The sequence below is a fragment of the Palaemon carinicauda genome, chromosome 4 (genome assembly GCF_036898095.1).
Source record: "Palaemon carinicauda isolate YSFRI2023 chromosome 4, ASM3689809v2, whole genome shotgun sequence".
In the NCBI taxonomy this organism is placed as follows: domain Eukaryota; kingdom Metazoa; phylum Arthropoda; class Malacostraca; order Decapoda; family Palaemonidae; genus Palaemon; species Palaemon carinicauda.
Window position 1 is genome coordinate 188353434 of NC_090728.1, and position 17877 is coordinate 188371310.

Below are 17877 nucleotides of genomic sequence, written 5' to 3' on the forward strand. Positions count from 1 at the left end.
ATCATATAATATACGGTCAGTCTCTAGGGCATTCTCCTGATTGCTAGGACAATATCACTATCCCTTTCCTCTGCCATTCATGAGTGACCTTTAAACCTTTAAACCTTTAAATATGATATAGGCCTAACAGAAAGACTATTTTTTTTTATATTTCCGTGACCTCAACCTTCACCTCTGGTTCAATCACTCTCCAAAATCTAATCAAATTGTCCTTGTATCATGGTCAATCATCTCACAAAATTTCATGAGATTTGGTCAAATAGTTTTTCAGTTATGCGAATCTCAAACACATGTCTGTGCGCCTAGACATTATAATAAACTGCCAACTGAAATGAAGGACCTAAAGGGAGAAATTGAATTTAAGAAGAAACTAGACATTACTTTTCACAAGATCATATGATTTGGAAGATGCTACATTCAAAGAATTGTATAAGTTATAATGAAAATGTTTCGTTAGATGATTGATATGGACCCAAAGAGAAGTAGTTCATTCGACTTCAGTGGAGGGTTGGATTTAAACACAAACAAGTAAACACAGACAGACATAGAAACAAATACACGCCTATCAAAACATAGCCTTCACAACACAGCGTACGCAAAGTATATATATATATATATATATATATATATATATATATATATATATATATATATATAATATATATATATATATATATATATATATATATATATATATATATATATATATATATATATATATATATATATATATATTCTGGATTGTTTCCGATATAGTTAAACAAGAATACTAACGTAATTATATTATGTGGAATGTAAATTTTGATCGTCATTAATGATGACAGGCTCATAGAATACGTACTAGTCTCAGTGGAGCTAGCATACACTGTTCGCGAAGGAAAAAAAAAACAGGTTATCAAGTATTTTTTTACCTACTGGTTTGTTTCCGATATCATTAAGTAAAAATACGAACGTAATTATATTAAATGAAATGTAAATTTTGATTGCCATACGTTGTTCACGATGGTAACGAAAGGTAAAGAGAGATAAAAAAAAAGCAGATTACAAAGTATTTTCTTTACATTCTGGATTGTTTCTGGTAAATCAAATAAGTATATGAGCGTAATTATATTAAATAAAATGTAAAATTTGATCGTCTAAAATTATGGCAGTCTCATAGAATAACGAATTAGTCTCAGTAGACCATACAAGGCTCGCGTACAGACAGGTTCAACAGTTGGTTTGTCATGGTGCATAAGTAATTTTCTTTATAGCTTCACGTTTGGGTTACTGCTCATAGCACTTTTTTCTTTCTCTCTCTGAATAAAAAAACATTCATAAATCAACTGTTCTTGCCTTTAGCTTTTGTTGAAGACAGATATGACTATATATTTCACGTATTGACTTTTTGAAATAGTTTTTTTTTTTATCTTCCCATAGCTTATCGATATTTTAAAGGTTATTTTTTTCCACAGATTATCGACATTTCAAAGATGATTTTTCCACAGATTATCGACTTTGTGAAAAAAAAAATTTTCTACAGATTAGCTACATCTTAAATTACTTTCCACAGATTAACGATTTTTTAAGATTATTTTTCCACAGATTATCGACTTTTTAAAATAAATTTTTCCACAGATTAGCGAAATTTTAAATTAGCTTTCCACAGATAATCGATTTTTAAGGTTATTTTTCCACAGATTATCGACATTTTAAAATTATCTTTCCACAGATTATCGACTTTTTGAAATAATTTCTCCCAGATGATCTACTTTTTAAAATGATCTTTCCCAAGATAATCTACTTTTTAAGATTACCTTTCCACAGATTATCGACTTTTTAAAATTATCTTTCCACATATCGATTTTTTAAAATTCTCTCCACAGATCATCGACTTTTTAAAATTATCTCTCCACAGATTATCGATTTTTTAAAATTCTCTCCACAGATCATCGACTTTTTAAAATTATCTCTCCACAGATTATCGATTTTTTTAAATTCTCTCCACAGATCATCGACTTTTTAAAATTATCTCTCCACAGATTATCGATTTTTTTAAATTATCTCTCCACAGATTATCGACTTTTTAAAATAATTTTTGTCCACAGATTATCGATTTTTTAAATATTTTTTGTCCACAGATTATCGACTTTTTTAAAATAATTTTTCCATAGATTAGCGATTTTTCTAGGTTGTTTTCACAGATTATCGACTTTTCTGCGACCGAACTTTTATGAAACAATGAAATTTTATATTTTGAAAGATTCAGTTTCGTATATATGATTATTATACTATAAGAAAATATTTTGACATCTACGTAGAGTACAGAAATGCTACGTCATCTCCTCCTACGCCTATTGACGCAATGGGCCTCGGTTAGATTTCGCCAGTCGTCTCTATCTTGAGCTTTTAAATCAATACTTCTCCATTCATCATCTCCTACTTCACGCTGCATAGTCCTCGGCCATGTAGGTCTGGGTCTTACAACTTTTCTAGTGTCTTGTGGAGCCCAGTTGAAAGTTTGGTGAACTAATCTCCATCTACCCTTCATAATAATAATAATAATAATAATAATAATAATAATAATAATAATTATTATTATAATCACCTGTTGAAACCCTTGGGCTTATAGTATCCTACTTTTCCATCTAGGGGTGTAGCTAATAATAATAATAATAATAATAATAATAATAATAATAATAATAATAATAATAATAATAATAATAATAATAATAATAATAATAATAAGTCCAGACAAAACCCTTGTGCGTGATTTTATTTTCTTATAATAGAAATTTGTTATGACGAATCTTCCAAGACAGTATTTAAAAAAGCACTGTTCTTTATTAAGTGTGAACATGACCTCCAAAATAAAATTCGAGACAAAATTCCCTGTTTGTTTGTGAACAGCTTCCTGGCCACAATTTTAATCGTAGAGTAATGAAACTTTCAGGGATTAACTGCTATGTAAAGATCTGGAAATGATTACATTTTAGAAGGCCAAAGTTAAAGGTCAAGGTCACGGTCAAGCAAAATGTCCAATTCGCGTTATCAGCCATAAAGTTTGGACATCGTTGTACTGAGGCTTCAAACTTCGTTCATATTTGAGTGTATGAAAATCCACGCCAATTAATACACGTTGAGGTCAAAGGTCAAGAAATAAACTGCCATGGCGGAGGTCTGCGCTCTACTGAATAACACTTTAGTTCTTTCAAGCACCTGTGAGTATAATATGTTAACTCATTTTGCTTGTTCTGTTTTACACCCATGCCTTTATATTTCTGAATACTTTAATTTTTAAACATCTTTTCATAACTAAAATTTTATAGGTCATATGAAATTTGACTGAAAAAAAAAAGAAAAAAAATTCCCTTGGTGAGATTCAGTGTATCAAGCGGTCATGGGGTTATTAGGTACCATGAAATTATGTTTTGGCGCGGACGCTGTGGGACAAAGGAGTGCTTGCATATCCGCAAAATATTTTTCAATTCTTACATCGTGAAGAATTTATTAACAGTGATATAACTAAAGAAGATAATTATAGAATTTCATTCTTTTTAGATTTGTCTATAACAAGAATTTTTTTCTATGTAGGCCTATGAAATTATTAGCAATTTTCAATAATATGAAAATGTATTAAATTGGTCATATTTATCAGTGCTATTATGTAGATCAGAAAACCTTAGTGAAATGATAATCAACAAATATGTTAATGACATTGAAAACATACTAAAATCTTCCTTTTTTTCAATAAACGAACGTAGGATTATATAATTTTATAATACCTAGACATTCCTGTGATTCTGTTGATAAGCATTTTTATAATCAATTATTCATCTAAATGTTAATCTCAAGGAATTTCAGGAATGGGGTATCGGAAGGAAGGACGCTTTTAGTAAAAGTTAATATTTAATTCCTTTCGCAATTGTGTTTCACAGATCCTCCATTTTTTTCCAAATCTGCTATCTCTTGAAATTAATCCTTTGTGATAAATTTATTTGCATCTCTAGTAATCAATAGATTAATTTATCAACAGATTATCAGAATATGTCTCAAATTAAATAATCTTTTACTTATTTACGTTCATACCAGCTTTGATTACACAACCTCTGAATGAAAACAGATGATCACAACGAAAATCTAGGTCAACGTTCAAGCTATTTTCTTGCTACGATGCAAAGTACTTATTCTCACTTGCCCTTGAAAGCACAAGTACCAATGGAGTGTGTATTTCTTCAGCAGGCCGCTAAGCTAACCCGCCGAAGTGTATATGTGGGGGGGGGAGGGGAATTCCAGATGAGGAATGCACATACTTCCTGCCTCTATGCGTCTATTAGATTGCATCCTGAATGCACATTCTTGAGAAACATAGATGAATTGAATATTCTTATTATTATGGGATAAAGTATATTATTTATTAGTGGCACCTCCGGAATTAGGACATGAAACTGTAATCCTATGATGATGCCACAGTCTACATTATGGCGTGCTGTTACATAATCATTGCCCGTAACATTCACGCGCACATACTGTATACACATACATACGCTTATGAGATGTAAACTTTTAACATTCAGTGGTTGAAAAGAATCTTCATTTTGAACTTTACAATTTCTTATATTAGTAAAAGAAGATCGTAAATCCGAGTGTCACCCTTTCTCAGTTTCAAAGTCAGAAGTAGGTCAAGTCTATAGCAATGCTACCGTGTTCCTGAATTGGCATTAAACCCTCTCGGCGAAATATCTCTGGCATAGGAAATAATACTCGCATAATAGAAAGTAAAGAAACTGAATGAAGTTTGTACGCCAAGAATGAATTTCCCATTCTTTATGGCGCTAACTATTATGGTGGGGGGCGGTGAAGTGCCAAATGGCGCCACCAGACGGCACCACTGTCGACAGGTGGTGGGCGCCGCGGCAACAAACTCTGGTCGGGGAACATTGCTGGATATTCTTCCCGAATTCCCGCCCTTGGGCGCATAACCCCTTAAAAGTAATGGTCGGGCTGAGTGGAGGCATGATTGATAGACGCCGTGAAAGCAGTATAAATACATGTCCTTCATATTTAACGGGTTAAAATAGCCACACAAAGCGAGTCCCATTCATGACGCATAGCCTAATTCCCGCCACATTTTGGGACCTAGACATCTACCGATGTTGTGACTCTTAAAAATGGCCACATTAATTCCCAAGTGGGAATCCTTCCCTTGGCTTATAAAATTAAAGAACCATCTGGGGCCATTGTTTAAAGAGACGGCAATGCCAAATGGCACCGTGCAGGGGCACATGAACGCCGTTTGATGGAGGGCAGACTGTAGACATGGCAACGGGGCGGGCCGTGCGCGTCGTTGAGGAGTCCCCGTGCAAAAGTAATGCACGTTGCTCGTTCGCCATTTGCAGTATAACCGGCCATTTGTGTTTGTGTTGTAAAATTCTTCCCCTTCAAAATCTCGCCCCATCTGCGCTGCGGAGTAAGTTGACAGCTGGTTGGGCGTTTGGCCCCGTGCATGAGGATTGCATGGAGCATTGGCAAGAGGGCCTGGAGGGGCCCGCGTAAGTGAAAGAAGGGAATTTCACGAAATGACACGAGCGAGGCCGAGGAAAAGGGGGGCGCCATGGCGCTAACCTCCTCCTCCTCCTTCAACGGCAGGAGCTTTATATCCGTCGCAGGGATTCATCCCCTTTGGCTAGGGCCTCGTCTCGCCCTTTCGGTGGTCATTTCCACGTCGATTTCGATAAAACCTCGACGTTTAAGGCGGTAGAAGTGTAGGCGTTGTCTGGACGTTTTGGCGGGAGAGAGGCTCCTCTGGTGTGTCACAGCTGCTGGAAAAAAGCGGATTTAAGTTTGAATGTCACACTCCGATTTTGCGTGTGCACGACCTCTGTTGTTAGCCGTGCACGCACGAGGATTACATCCGTGGAGAGGGCGTGCGGATGTCAGTGGCCTCGTAAAATTGGTGATGTGAGGGACGAGTTCTATATAAGAGATTTTATAAGCCTCGATATTTTTTTTGACAGGATAAAATCCAGGTGATTAGAAATTGGGAGAAGAAATCCGGTTGATTTAACCTGTTGGATTGAGTGGATTTCTCAATAGGAAAATTGATAAATAACATGGTGAAAGATTAGAAAAATCAAGCGTCAATCCAGTCTGGGATTAACAGTCCGCAATTGTGGTGTGTGCTTATAAATACGCTTCTGGTATCGGGTTTACGGATTAGTAATGGGATTAATGGTAATTTAGGCCTAAAGAGATAAAAGATTTCCCTGTGATTTAGAGGAAATGGCTACGGTAGGCCTGAGTCATTTTAAGTTACCGTATATTTATGAATATATAAAATGTTTTGTTTGTTACTAGTCGGATTTACGGATTATTAATCGGATTTAAAGGTATATTAGGCCTAAGGAGATGAAAGATTTCCCTGTGAATTAGAGGAAATGGCTACGGTAGGCCTGAGTCATTTTAAGTTACCGTATATTTATGAATATATAAAATGTTTTGTTTGTTACTAGTCGGATTTACGGATTATTAATCGGATTTAAAGGTATATTAGGCCTAAGGAGATAAAAGATTTCCCTGTGAATTAGAGGAAATGGCTTTGGTAGGCCTACAAGTTACGTTATGTCGCCTTATATATATGTATATATATAATAGGTCCTGTCGGTTATCAGGCATATTAACGATTTAATAGTGGGATTTACTGGTATTTTAGGCCTACCGATATACAAGATTTCCCTGTGATAGAGGAAATGGCTACGGTAGACCTCCTATCGGCCATGTCAAGTCACCGTTTACCTACATAAAACTGTCCTTTTTGGTTGTCCCATGTTACGAGACTGTTACCATTGTATTTTAAAAAGAACATTATCAAGGAGGCATTGTCTTGTCAGGTAGTAGTAGGCCTAGGCAGGAAGGGGGAAGGGTGAGAAAAAGGTAACAATTGTAGGCAAGGCGCATTATGTAATAATGGCAAGCTGTCTGGGAAATTTCAAGGCCACACTTACATACCCTATTTTATCATATTTCTTTTATCGAATTGTTAGCTACAATGGTTTTGATAAGGTTTATTATATAAAATTTAGATGTAGGTTTCAATTTCCGAATTATTTTTCTTATCAAATATGTGCTACTGCCATTTTTTTATTTTTCATTTTTATCTTATTGTTAGATATGCTTTTCAAAAGTTGAATAAATAAGATTGAAATATCACAGGTTTTTACTTTCTAACTTATTTTTTTTAAATAAAGAAAAATATACTATATATATATATTATATATATATATATATATATATATATATATATATATATATATATATATATATATATATACACACACACACACACACAGTTTTCTTGTTTGAAGGTACACTCTTACATACTGTTCTATCTTATATAACATTTCTCTTCCTCTTGTTTTGTTAAAAGTTATATAGTTTATCAAGTGATATTTATTTTAATACTGTTGCTCTTCTTATGATATTTTCTTTTTCCTAGTTTCCTTTACTCACTGAGCTATTTTTCCTGTTGGAGCCCCTGGGCTTATAGCATCCTGCTTTTCCAACTAGGGTTGTGGCTTAGCAAGTAATAATAATAATGATAACTAGGAGTTGGGTTATCATTGGGCTAGCTAATGTTAAGTAAACTGCCATGAATTAAGGGCTCACAATATGTATGAGTGATAAATGTAGGTTAATCTCAATTTTAGGGTTATCCAGGGCAACCAGATAAAGGTATAGACCTAGACCAAAGGTCATGTAGGCTGCATTAAGATTAGCTCCCTGTAGATTTACAACCTTAGGCTATCTAATTTGATTTGGCATTAGTTAAGCAGAGGTTAAAACCCTAATTTCTTATATAAATAGTTTTTTGGTTAGTCCTTAATCTGGTTTATATATTTATGTTGGTCTTATGATATACCTAGACCTAGGTTTAGTCAAACTAATTATCATTTTGAAAGGGCTAATTGTCAGATCTATTGGTGGATAACAATTGGTATTTTTCAGTTACCTCATTTTCTTCTCATTTATTTATTTCCTTATTTCCTTTCCTCACTGGGCTATTTTTCCCTATTGGAGCCCTTGGGCTAATAGCATCTTGCTTTGCCAACTAGGGTTGTAGCTTGGCTAGTAATAATAATAATAATAGTCTAAACATAGTATGATTTATGAATGTAAAAGAACACACTACGTCAGGTTAGGCAAGTGGGTCTCCAGTGTGGGTTAACTCTCTATGGTTAGTTAGGAAAGAATGTTATGTCTTTGGTTATTATTTCTGATAGAATAAATAAATGATTATTAGTTTCTCAAATTACCTAATAGGTGAGTTTTAACACCCTTGCTCTGCATAGTTTTTATTGCATAATCAGGTGTATTTTTAGCTATTATATGTTTTATTTCATTTTAGTTTCTCATAGAATCAATGTTATAAAGGCTGCTGTTTTTATTAGAAGTATGGCTTTAAGGATTTTATATTCTGTGGATATTTCATAGGCTGTATCCTGTAATATGCAACCTGTAGGAGTTGTACACTTATGGATTTGCACATCCTGTTCATTTGCTTTTTTTTCTTTTTTTTTATGATTATGCTCTATACTCATTAAGTCCTAAAGGAGAAAAGAAAATTTATAAGAAAGCTAACAAAGCCAAGTTTATCATTCATTAAAAAATCAAAACAATTAATCTTCATCGCAGGATATATTGGCAGTTTTGTAGAATTCCATATTAGAAGAAATAGTGTGATTTGCCACTTGATGTCACCTTTTATGTTAATATTTGTAGATCCTATTTATCATCGTTGTAAGGTGTATGAGGTTTGTTTAGGATTGTGAAGAAAACTAATTCCTCTTTCATTTAGGCTTGCTAGAATTCTAGGATTTGATCAATCCTATTTGTTGTCTTGAAGAAAAGGGTTCCATTTTCGTGTTGGATTTGATCAAACCTATTTGTTGTTAAGGTGAAGAAAAGGGTTCCATATTTGTGTTGGATTTGATCAAACCTATTTGTTATTTTGATGAAGAAAAGGGTTCCATATTTGTGTTGGATTTGATCAATCCTATTTGTTATTTTGATGAAGAAAAGGGTTCCATATGCATGTTGGATTTTATCAATCCTATTTGTTGATTTGATGAAAAGGGTTCCAGGTTTGTGTTGGGTTTGATCAATCCTCTTTGTTTTGAAGAAAAGGGTTCCATGTTCATGTTGACTTTGATCAGTCCTATTTGTTGATTTGATGAAGAAAAGTGTTCCGTACTCATGTTGGATTTGATCAATCCTATTTGTTTTGATGAAGAAAAGGGTTCAATGTTCATGTCGGATTTGATCAATCCTGGTTGTTGTTTTGATTAAGAAAAGGGTTCCCTATTTGTGTTGGATTTGATCAATCCTATTTGTTTTGGTGAAGAAAAGGTTTCCATGTTCATGTTGGATCTGATCATTCCTATTTGTTGTTTTGATGAAGAAAAGGGTTCCATATTGATGTTGTATTTGATCAATACTATTTGTTGTCTTGATAAAGAAAAGGGTTCTACATTGGTGTTGTATTTGATCAATCCTATTTATTGTTTTGATGATGAAATTGGTTCCATATTAGTGTTGGATTTGATCAATCCTATTTATTGTTTTGATGAAATTGGTTCCATATTAGTGTTGGATTTGATCAATCCTATTTATTGTTATGATGAAAATGGTTCCATAATTGTGTTGGATTTGATGAATCCTATTTGTTTTGATGAAGAAAAGGGTTCCATATAAGTGTTGGATTTTATCAATTCTATTTGTTTTGATAAAGAAATGGGTTCCATATTCGTGTTGGATTTTATCAATCCTATTTGGTTTTTCTTTATGATGGAGAAAAGGGTTCCGTGTTCGTGTTGGATTTGATCAATCTTATTTGTTGTCTTGTTGAAAAAAAGGGGTTCCATATTCGTGTTGGATTCGATCAATCCAATTTGTTGTCGTGGTAAAGAAAATGGTTCCATATTTGTGATAAAGTGAAATGCATCATGAGTGAATTACGTATAATAGCCTCTTGCCCAAAATTAACAGGAAAGAAAATGTAGTGAAGAGTTTTATTTGACAAAATTAAATAGGCTACTGCTAATCAGTTTATGATATTTTCTTTATTTTTACTTGTAAAAATACTGTGCATATCTTCACCCATTCCTATTAGAAAAGTGGTTCCTATTTTATATTTTATAGTTTGTGATTTCTTTTTGTAATCTTAGAATGACCTTAGTAATATTCATTGGTGATGATTAGATTTGGCTGAATTTTAGGTTATAGTAGTTATAGTAATATAGCCTTGTATCTTCCCTTTGTATTATAGTTAGATGGAGATACTTATATTTAGAAAATTGTTTCCAGTAGTTGTTATTATTATTATTATTATTATTATTACAAGCTAGACTATAACCTTAGTTGGAAAAGCAAGATGCTATAAGCCCAGGGTCTCCAACAGGGAAAAGTAGCCTAGTGAGGAAAGGAAACGAGGAAATAAACCACAAAAGAAGATTAAACAATGAAATTACAATATTTCAAGAATAGTAACATTAAATTAGATCCTTCATATATAAACAACTCAAAAGATATTGGCATATTTGAATTTTTTTTGGGGGGGAGGGAAATGGATTTCATCAGGTTTACACACAATTTCTGTGGTATTTTATTGATATTTTATTGAAAGGTTAATTGTCCTAAAATGCTAAGGTGATTATCAGTTCTTGAAGCTGTATAAACCCACATGAAACGCGAAACATAAAGTTGGATAAACTGGGCCAAGATTACATTATTTAGAATTTTGATAAATCTACACATTTTCAGTTCATACATTCTTGAATTTTGCATACCTGTTTTGCAGTATTTACCCTTAAGCGTGCAGTCTCTCAATGTGATATGTATTTATGTACAGAATAGGGTTTATAGCATTTCAAATTCATGGGTGCTTCTTAAATGTATGCTGTAACTTTGTCGGGTTTTAAATTAGACGAACTATTTCAGAAAGATACTTGAGATCTCAAAAGAATTGGATTTAAGTCTTGATAATGTAATTTGTTGCTTTGTAGATGGTTGGAATGGACTGGGTCTGTAATTAAAATGTTGGTAAATATTTACTCTAGCACAGTAATCCTAATGAAGTAAAACATGAAGTGTTTCTAGTGTGTTTATAGATACTTTAAACTGTTCTGATGCAAATAATTTGGGAGAATTCACACCACAAATTCTAGATGTTTTAGATTTCCAATAGTCTGAAAAAACATTTTAAAGGGTGAAAGGAACACCAGCTTACCTAGGGTTCCCCACCTAACCTAACCTAGGGGTCTTATCTTTATCTACCGGGAAGTTGGCAATCCCCCCCCACAACCCTCCCCCTTAGACCTCACTAGCCTTAGCTTACCCTAAAATTAAGTGTATTTGCTTCCCAACCGTCGTTACTCCTGGTAAGGTAACACTAAATCATAATATATCGTAAACCATAAAATAACTTGAATCATAAAAATATGATCATAACATCGTACATATTAGCATGGAAAATCATTTTACCCAATGGCAATTGAACCATTTCTAATTTATATGATACCGTAAATCCTTATTAAGGATTATCACAAATAAAAATGGATTTAGTTCAAAGTGATTGGGAGAAATGCCATCAAATATGTAATGTTATTAGATTTATCAATGTCGTCTTATTGTAAACGTATACCAACTACTCATCAATGAAGAACATGATGGAATTATAAAAAAAAATGGGGACATAATTTGTTCATATAAAAAATTACGTACTGTACATTGTGTTGTTGGTTAATTTAACTGGAGGTGTATTTAGTTGATAATCACATCCATGAACATTTTTTATTACTTATCAGATTTATCTTTATGGGGAAATGTTTATCTAATCTGTATGAATGAGTTGTTAAAATAATTGTGAGGCTTTGACATTGGTATGAAAATGAGGTGCTGCACAATTAAAAAAAAGAAAATTGCAATATTGTAGGCATTAGTGCTTATAATTGTAACTCGATTTCCCGTAGATGAAAATACAGTATGTGGAAGTGGAGAAAGATAGCAGGGATGAAGTGGGAAAGTGTTAGATAGACTCTTAAGTCAAGATTAATCTTACCAGGGATGATGCATGTCTTAAGAATACTGTATGACCATTTAGAGCGTTTGGAAAGAAGGAAAGGAGGAGGAACTAAAACAGAACAGAAAAGAAATTAGGATAGTGTTGGATTTTGGTCTTGTTGCTTTAGAAGGTTAACACCAAGTAATTACCTCCTCTAACGAAGTTGGAAGGAGGTTACGTTTTCGCCCCAGTTTGTGAGTCTGTTTGTGAACAGCTTCCTGGCCACAATTTTAATCTTGTAGTAATGAAACTTGTAGGAATTAACTGTTATGATAAAAGCTGGAAATGATTAAGGTCTGGAAGGTCAAGGTCAAGCAAAATGTCCAATTCACGTAATCAGCCATAAGTTTGGACATCGGTGTCACAAACTTCAAATTTTGTTCCTTTTTAAGTGTATAAAAATCCACGCCAATGTTAAGGTTGAGGTCGAGGAAAGAATGAAAAAATAAGCTGCCGTGGTGGAGGTCTGTGCTCTACTGAGTGCCCCTCTAGTTGCTAATGTGATGAAAAGAGCCAAGATTGAGATACCATGGGTATTAACTGAGGATGGGTGGGTGGGAGGGAGCGAGCAGTTAGGGCAAAGGACTAGATGGCGTGAAGGAATTGAAGTGTTCTATGAAATAAGGTGCTTGAAATTTTTAAGACAGGATCCGTCGAGGCAACCGACCCTTTAGTTTTAGAGATAGCAGTGAGGAATAGATGAAAATGTAGGATATAAATGAATATTTATTGAAAACTAAGTATTTTACATTGGGTATATTCTCAGTCTGGAGTATATCTTGTATAACGTTGTTACATTTGATGCATCGTAAAGTAGCTTGTTGAGTTCATCCGTAGACCACCTGCAATATTTGCAATGGCATTTTACAGGGTTTAACTTTATTTACATTTATGTAGAGTCCTCTTCTGTTTACATTTTAGAGTCCTCCTTTCCTGTTTACAATCATGTAGAGTCCTCTCCTGTTTACATTTTAGTCCTCCTCTCCTTATGTAGTGTATATTCCTTTTCTCCAATATATTCCCTCAACTTCATATGAGTATTTCAATGGACCTCTTCCTCTGATATATCTGTTAACATGAGGCAATATCTTTAAGCAGTATCAGCATGTTTCTTTTTTTAATCTTATAGCTCTTTTATTATGATGAAGAGATTCCTGTAGCTCACTCTATGATGATGAGATTCCTGTAGCCAGTCTATTACGATGATGAAGAGAAAAGTAAAAAATACTTGTGTACAATGCTGATTTGTTATTGACACCAGTCTCAGAATATGATGTAACTACTACTTATCTTCCTTTAAGATCAAGTGGGTTCTAAGAGGATGATATCTATCTGCAGGGTTCAGGGAGGTTATGCATGGTATTGAGGAAATCATTCAGAGGGCAGGGTGTTAAAATGGCGGTTATTGAATTTTGTTTTTGAGAAAAGTGGCAATTTATATAAGAAATTTAATCTATGGGAAATCCAAAGAAATATAGCTTATGGCATGCCAAGGTGTGGGACAGAGCTTCATTACAAACGGTGTTTTCCTAATCAGAAGTGTTCACTTTGTGTAGGTGCCATATAAGAACAGGGGAGTGATTAATGGCAAAAAGTAAAGCTTGTGTCGCTGTTTGTTTCTGGCTCATATTTAGCCATCTCCGTCTCTAGGTTGAGGCATATCAGTCGATGGTAGTACTTATCACAATGAGAGTGTCTTGGACTTGAAGCTATGGTGTAATTACATCTCAAAAAAAGAGGAATATTATGTAAGGAAGTAGCTAGGAGGAATATTATGTAAGGAAGTAGCTAGGAGGAATATTATGTAAGGAAGTAGCTAGGAGTAATATTATGTAAGGAAGTAGCTAGGAGGAATATTATGTAAGGAAGTAGCTAGGAGGAATATTATGTAAGGAAGTAGCTAGGTTGGCCTCAAGACTTGCCAGCAGATAACAACACTTTTAGCTTGCCCCATCATATGATGTACTGTATCAAGATGCTAATCTCAATGTGAAGATTTATATCAGGAACTACTCATAAAGCAGGACTCCAATCGAATACGATACAATACAGGTAGTTTTAGTCTGACCACCAAGTGTTATTTGGTTCTCATAGTGCTGATGTCTGGGTTTATTTTCAGTTGGAAAAGAAAATTAGCTTACGATGAGTTGAAAACTCATAACATCTATAAGATGTTTATAAAAGAATTAATGACGAGTTGAGAACTCATAACATCTATAAGATGTTTATAAAAGAATTAAGGCTAGAAAGAGCAAAAATGTGGGTGGGGGTCACAGTGAAAAGACTATTTTGTAATGAGTCTTGCCATAAGTTTTTATGAACTAAATAGTAAACTGAGTGACTTATTTGTATTGTCATTTTGCATATTGATAGTAAAGATTGTAGAAAGTGTTCATTAGTGGAACCCATAGAGTTGTGATTTGATAAAACTATTTTTTTCCATGTTGCTACCTACAGGTGGGCGAGGGGTATTATTATTAGTAGAATTCTATGTGGTTAGTTCTTTCTTTGTTAGCAACTTTACAGAAAATTACTCGAAGGATTTACTGAAATTTTCAGGAGAGGGACACTATGAGACAGTAGATTCCATTAAAATTTGCACTTCAGAAGGTTAAGATGAGTTCTGATATACAGTACTTGAAACCAAGACCAAAATATTACATTTCTTGTGCTAGAAAGGTCTTAACACACACACACACACATTTAAATAGTGAAAATGCATAGTTTCGAAGACATGTTCAAAGTTTGAGTTGAATTTTCAAGGTCACCAAATTTCAGAGGGCCACAACTCAAAGAAGTACAGATAAACACTCATTTAATATTATTGATTTATGTAAACCACGCAAGGGCTTTAAAATGACACCATGGCATTTGACCTTGAATGGTGTAATTCAACATCACACAATTTAAGCAAGTTCCGATTCGTATTCGTTTATTATTATCAAGGCATACTGCAATTACAAAAAGATTTAAGAGTAATGGTAGTGTTTTCGTGAAGGTTCACGTTCAAGTGATGTGTTTACAGAGTGACTTTTTTTCTTTTTTTTTTCTTTTTGAAAGATTGAAAGTTGTGATTAATTTGCTTTCAATTTGCATTCACGTTTTCTTTACCGTATGTGTTGCTATTTCTTTTAATGAAGTATTTTCTATTGCAACATGAGGCAAAGATATTTTTGGTTACAGTTTTCGTTTTTTTCGTATCGTTTAAGAAGACAGCATTTCTGCGGCTGTTAGTTCCTTTAGGGGAGGATATAGGGAATATACAAAGAATTAATTTTTATTGTGTTAAGCAATGTGATCTACACATAAGATCCTCATCTAAGTGAATTTTGTCCTTAAAATTCTGTTTCCTTTGCAGTAAGTGATGGCGGAAGGAAACGGAGGAGGTGACCCGGGGTCACAGATAGATGGTGAGAGAACTGAGGATTATCAGAAACTAATCCAGTATGGGTTGAATGAAAAAGTAGCGGCAAAATTAGACGAAATCTACAAACAAGGGAAACTCAGGCATGAGGTTTGTTCGCAGTTTTCATGTTCTTTACTGAAGGTCCTCAACTTACGAATTTAATAGGTTCCGAGAGGCTGTTTATAGGTCGAATTTTGTTGAATTTAGGCCTAAGTTAACCTTTTTACCCCCAGGGTATTTGGAAATTTCCAACCCTTAACCCCCAGGGGGTATTTTTTTTCAAGCACATTTTGCAGTATATTTTTTTTAAATTGCTCTAACAGCCTTAATTTTTGTCATTAGAGAGGTCAGGTTGGGCTCATTCTCTTGGAAAAGGCCTGAATTCTCTCAAAAAATTATAAAAAATATGCAAAAAAATATAAATAGCAGTTTTTTGCAAGGACGTACCGGTACGTCCATGGGGGGTAAAGGGATGAGTTTTGTAAAACGTACCAGTACGTCCTTTGGGGGTAAAAGGGTTAAGTCCAATCTGAATCCCATGCCTATGATTTCCAAATACAAAAGTCAATAATATGTTTATTACCAATGTAATTTTGATTACTGTATTAAATTGTATAATATTTTATCACATTTTTTTCATCTTATCTGTTATTTTGAGTTGGTTTTGTGTTTGTATCTCCTAACGTTTGTAAGTTCGGGACCTTCTTTATTGTGTTGTGTAAACAACATTTTATTCGATTGGATGACAATTGTTCAAGAGAACATCTTGAGGTCTTACGTCTTTGTCTTTAGTAACCAGTCGTTGCAGGATCTGGATGAGAGAGCCCTGGATGCCTTGAAGGAATTCCCCGTAGAGGGAGCTGTGACAGTCCTTAAGCAGTTCCTCGAATCAAATCTTGAGCACGTCTCAAACAAATCAGCGTACCTTTGTGGCGTTATGAAAACCTATCGACAAAGGAAACAATATAACAGTAAGTTTATTTATTGTTTACATACTATTGTACTGTACTGCCCTTTTTGATGAAATATTGTGATTTAGATATCTTGCTCAGTCAGGAGGTTCGAGGTAAGTTTTATGAGGCTTTTATTACAAGTCGCACATTAATTTCCTAGGATTAATTGTGGTTTGAGCTATTTAAAGTTAAAGGGTTAATTGATATACTACTGGAAAGCTTAAATAAGGTTTTAGAAATTATTTATAACGGGAAAGTATTTCAGGGTACACTCGAGCAAGCACACTTCTGTCAATCAATGTGGTCTTCATGTTTTTTTTCTAATGGTGTGTTGGGCATGTTTATTAGAAGGACCAATGATGCCTTTTGATGTTTATAAGATTGCTTTTACTCGTTTTTACTTAGTCTTTTTATTTTAAAAACTATTACTACACTCTTATGTATATACAGTAGATCTTAAGGACCATAGCATTTTGCTTTTTCAAGAAGGGTTGCAGGTGGGCTTGCGAGGGTAATGTGAATAAAACACGCTGGGCAAGTTAAATAGGTGCATATGTCAAATTTTGCATATAAGATTTTAATGAAAAAGATACATATTTAATGATAAACATTTGTGGTTTTGGTCTTGCCTAATCCAATATTTTGTGTTATTTGTTAATAAGTATGTTACTTCATGTTCTTGTATACTAGTATTTCAAATACGTTATGATGAGAACTAGTGAAACATTAAGAGTAGTTCTAGTGATTTTAAGACTTGGCATTTGAATCTAGTGTCACCCATGTAGTTGTACTCTGTTCGATGGCCAGTACTGTATTGTACTTAGGTACTGATAATATGGAATTAGTTGCATATAAAGATTTTAGTTTTTAGTAACTTTGGTTACTTTTCCTTAGACAATAAATACCTAACTGTGTAGCGCATGTTTTGCAGAGTTTATGATGACTGTCTACTTCACTAGTGAATGATAGAATTTATTACATTACATGATTTTAGTTTGAATTAGTATTTCATTACATGATTTTAGTTTGAATTAGTATTTCATTACATGATTTTAGTTTGAATTAGTATTTCATTACATGATTTTAGTTTGAATTAGTATTTCATTACATGAATTTAGTTTGAATTAGTATTTCATTACATGATTTTAGTTTGAATTAGTATTTCATTACATGATTTTAGTTTGAATTAGTATTTCATTACATGATTTTAGTTTGAATTAGTATTTCATTACATTATTTTAGTTTGAATTAGTATTTCATTACATGGTTTTCGTTTGAATTGATATAAGTATCTAGTGTAGCATCTTATTAATCAGAGGCATGTTGTGTGGTGTATTGGCAGCATATCTATTGAATATTTGGTTTGGCACTTTGTGAATACCGTAGTCTTTTCAAGAGTTGTATTTGTTCCTTCGCAAAAC

The 17877-nt window shown here is 33.7% G+C and overlaps 1 protein-coding gene across 14 annotated transcripts in view; it reads left to right on the forward strand.

Annotated features, from left to right (window-relative positions):
• Positions 1 to 4868: 4868 nt before the first annotated feature.
• Positions 4869 to 17877, forward strand: part of Syp (Syncrip) — a 205956-nt gene continuing 192947 nt past the window's right edge. For 8 of the 14 annotated variants that reach the window (XM_068372918.1, XM_068372919.1, XM_068372911.1 and 5 more), the window contains exons 1-3: positions 5291 to 5449; positions 15456 to 15611; positions 16312 to 16474. In XM_068372918.1, the coding sequence (XP_068229019.1) occupies positions 15462 to 15611; positions 16312 to 16474 (313 nt within the window). In that variant the 5' untranslated portion in view covers positions 5291 to 5449; positions 15456 to 15461. Of the gene's footprint in view, positions 4972 to 5290; positions 5532 to 5750; positions 6009 to 6135; positions 6155 to 14179; positions 14199 to 15455; positions 15612 to 16311; positions 16475 to 17877 lie in introns of those variants that run through there. The other 6 variants (XM_068372908.1, XM_068372910.1, XM_068372907.1 and 3 more) reach the window with 6 other exon arrangements.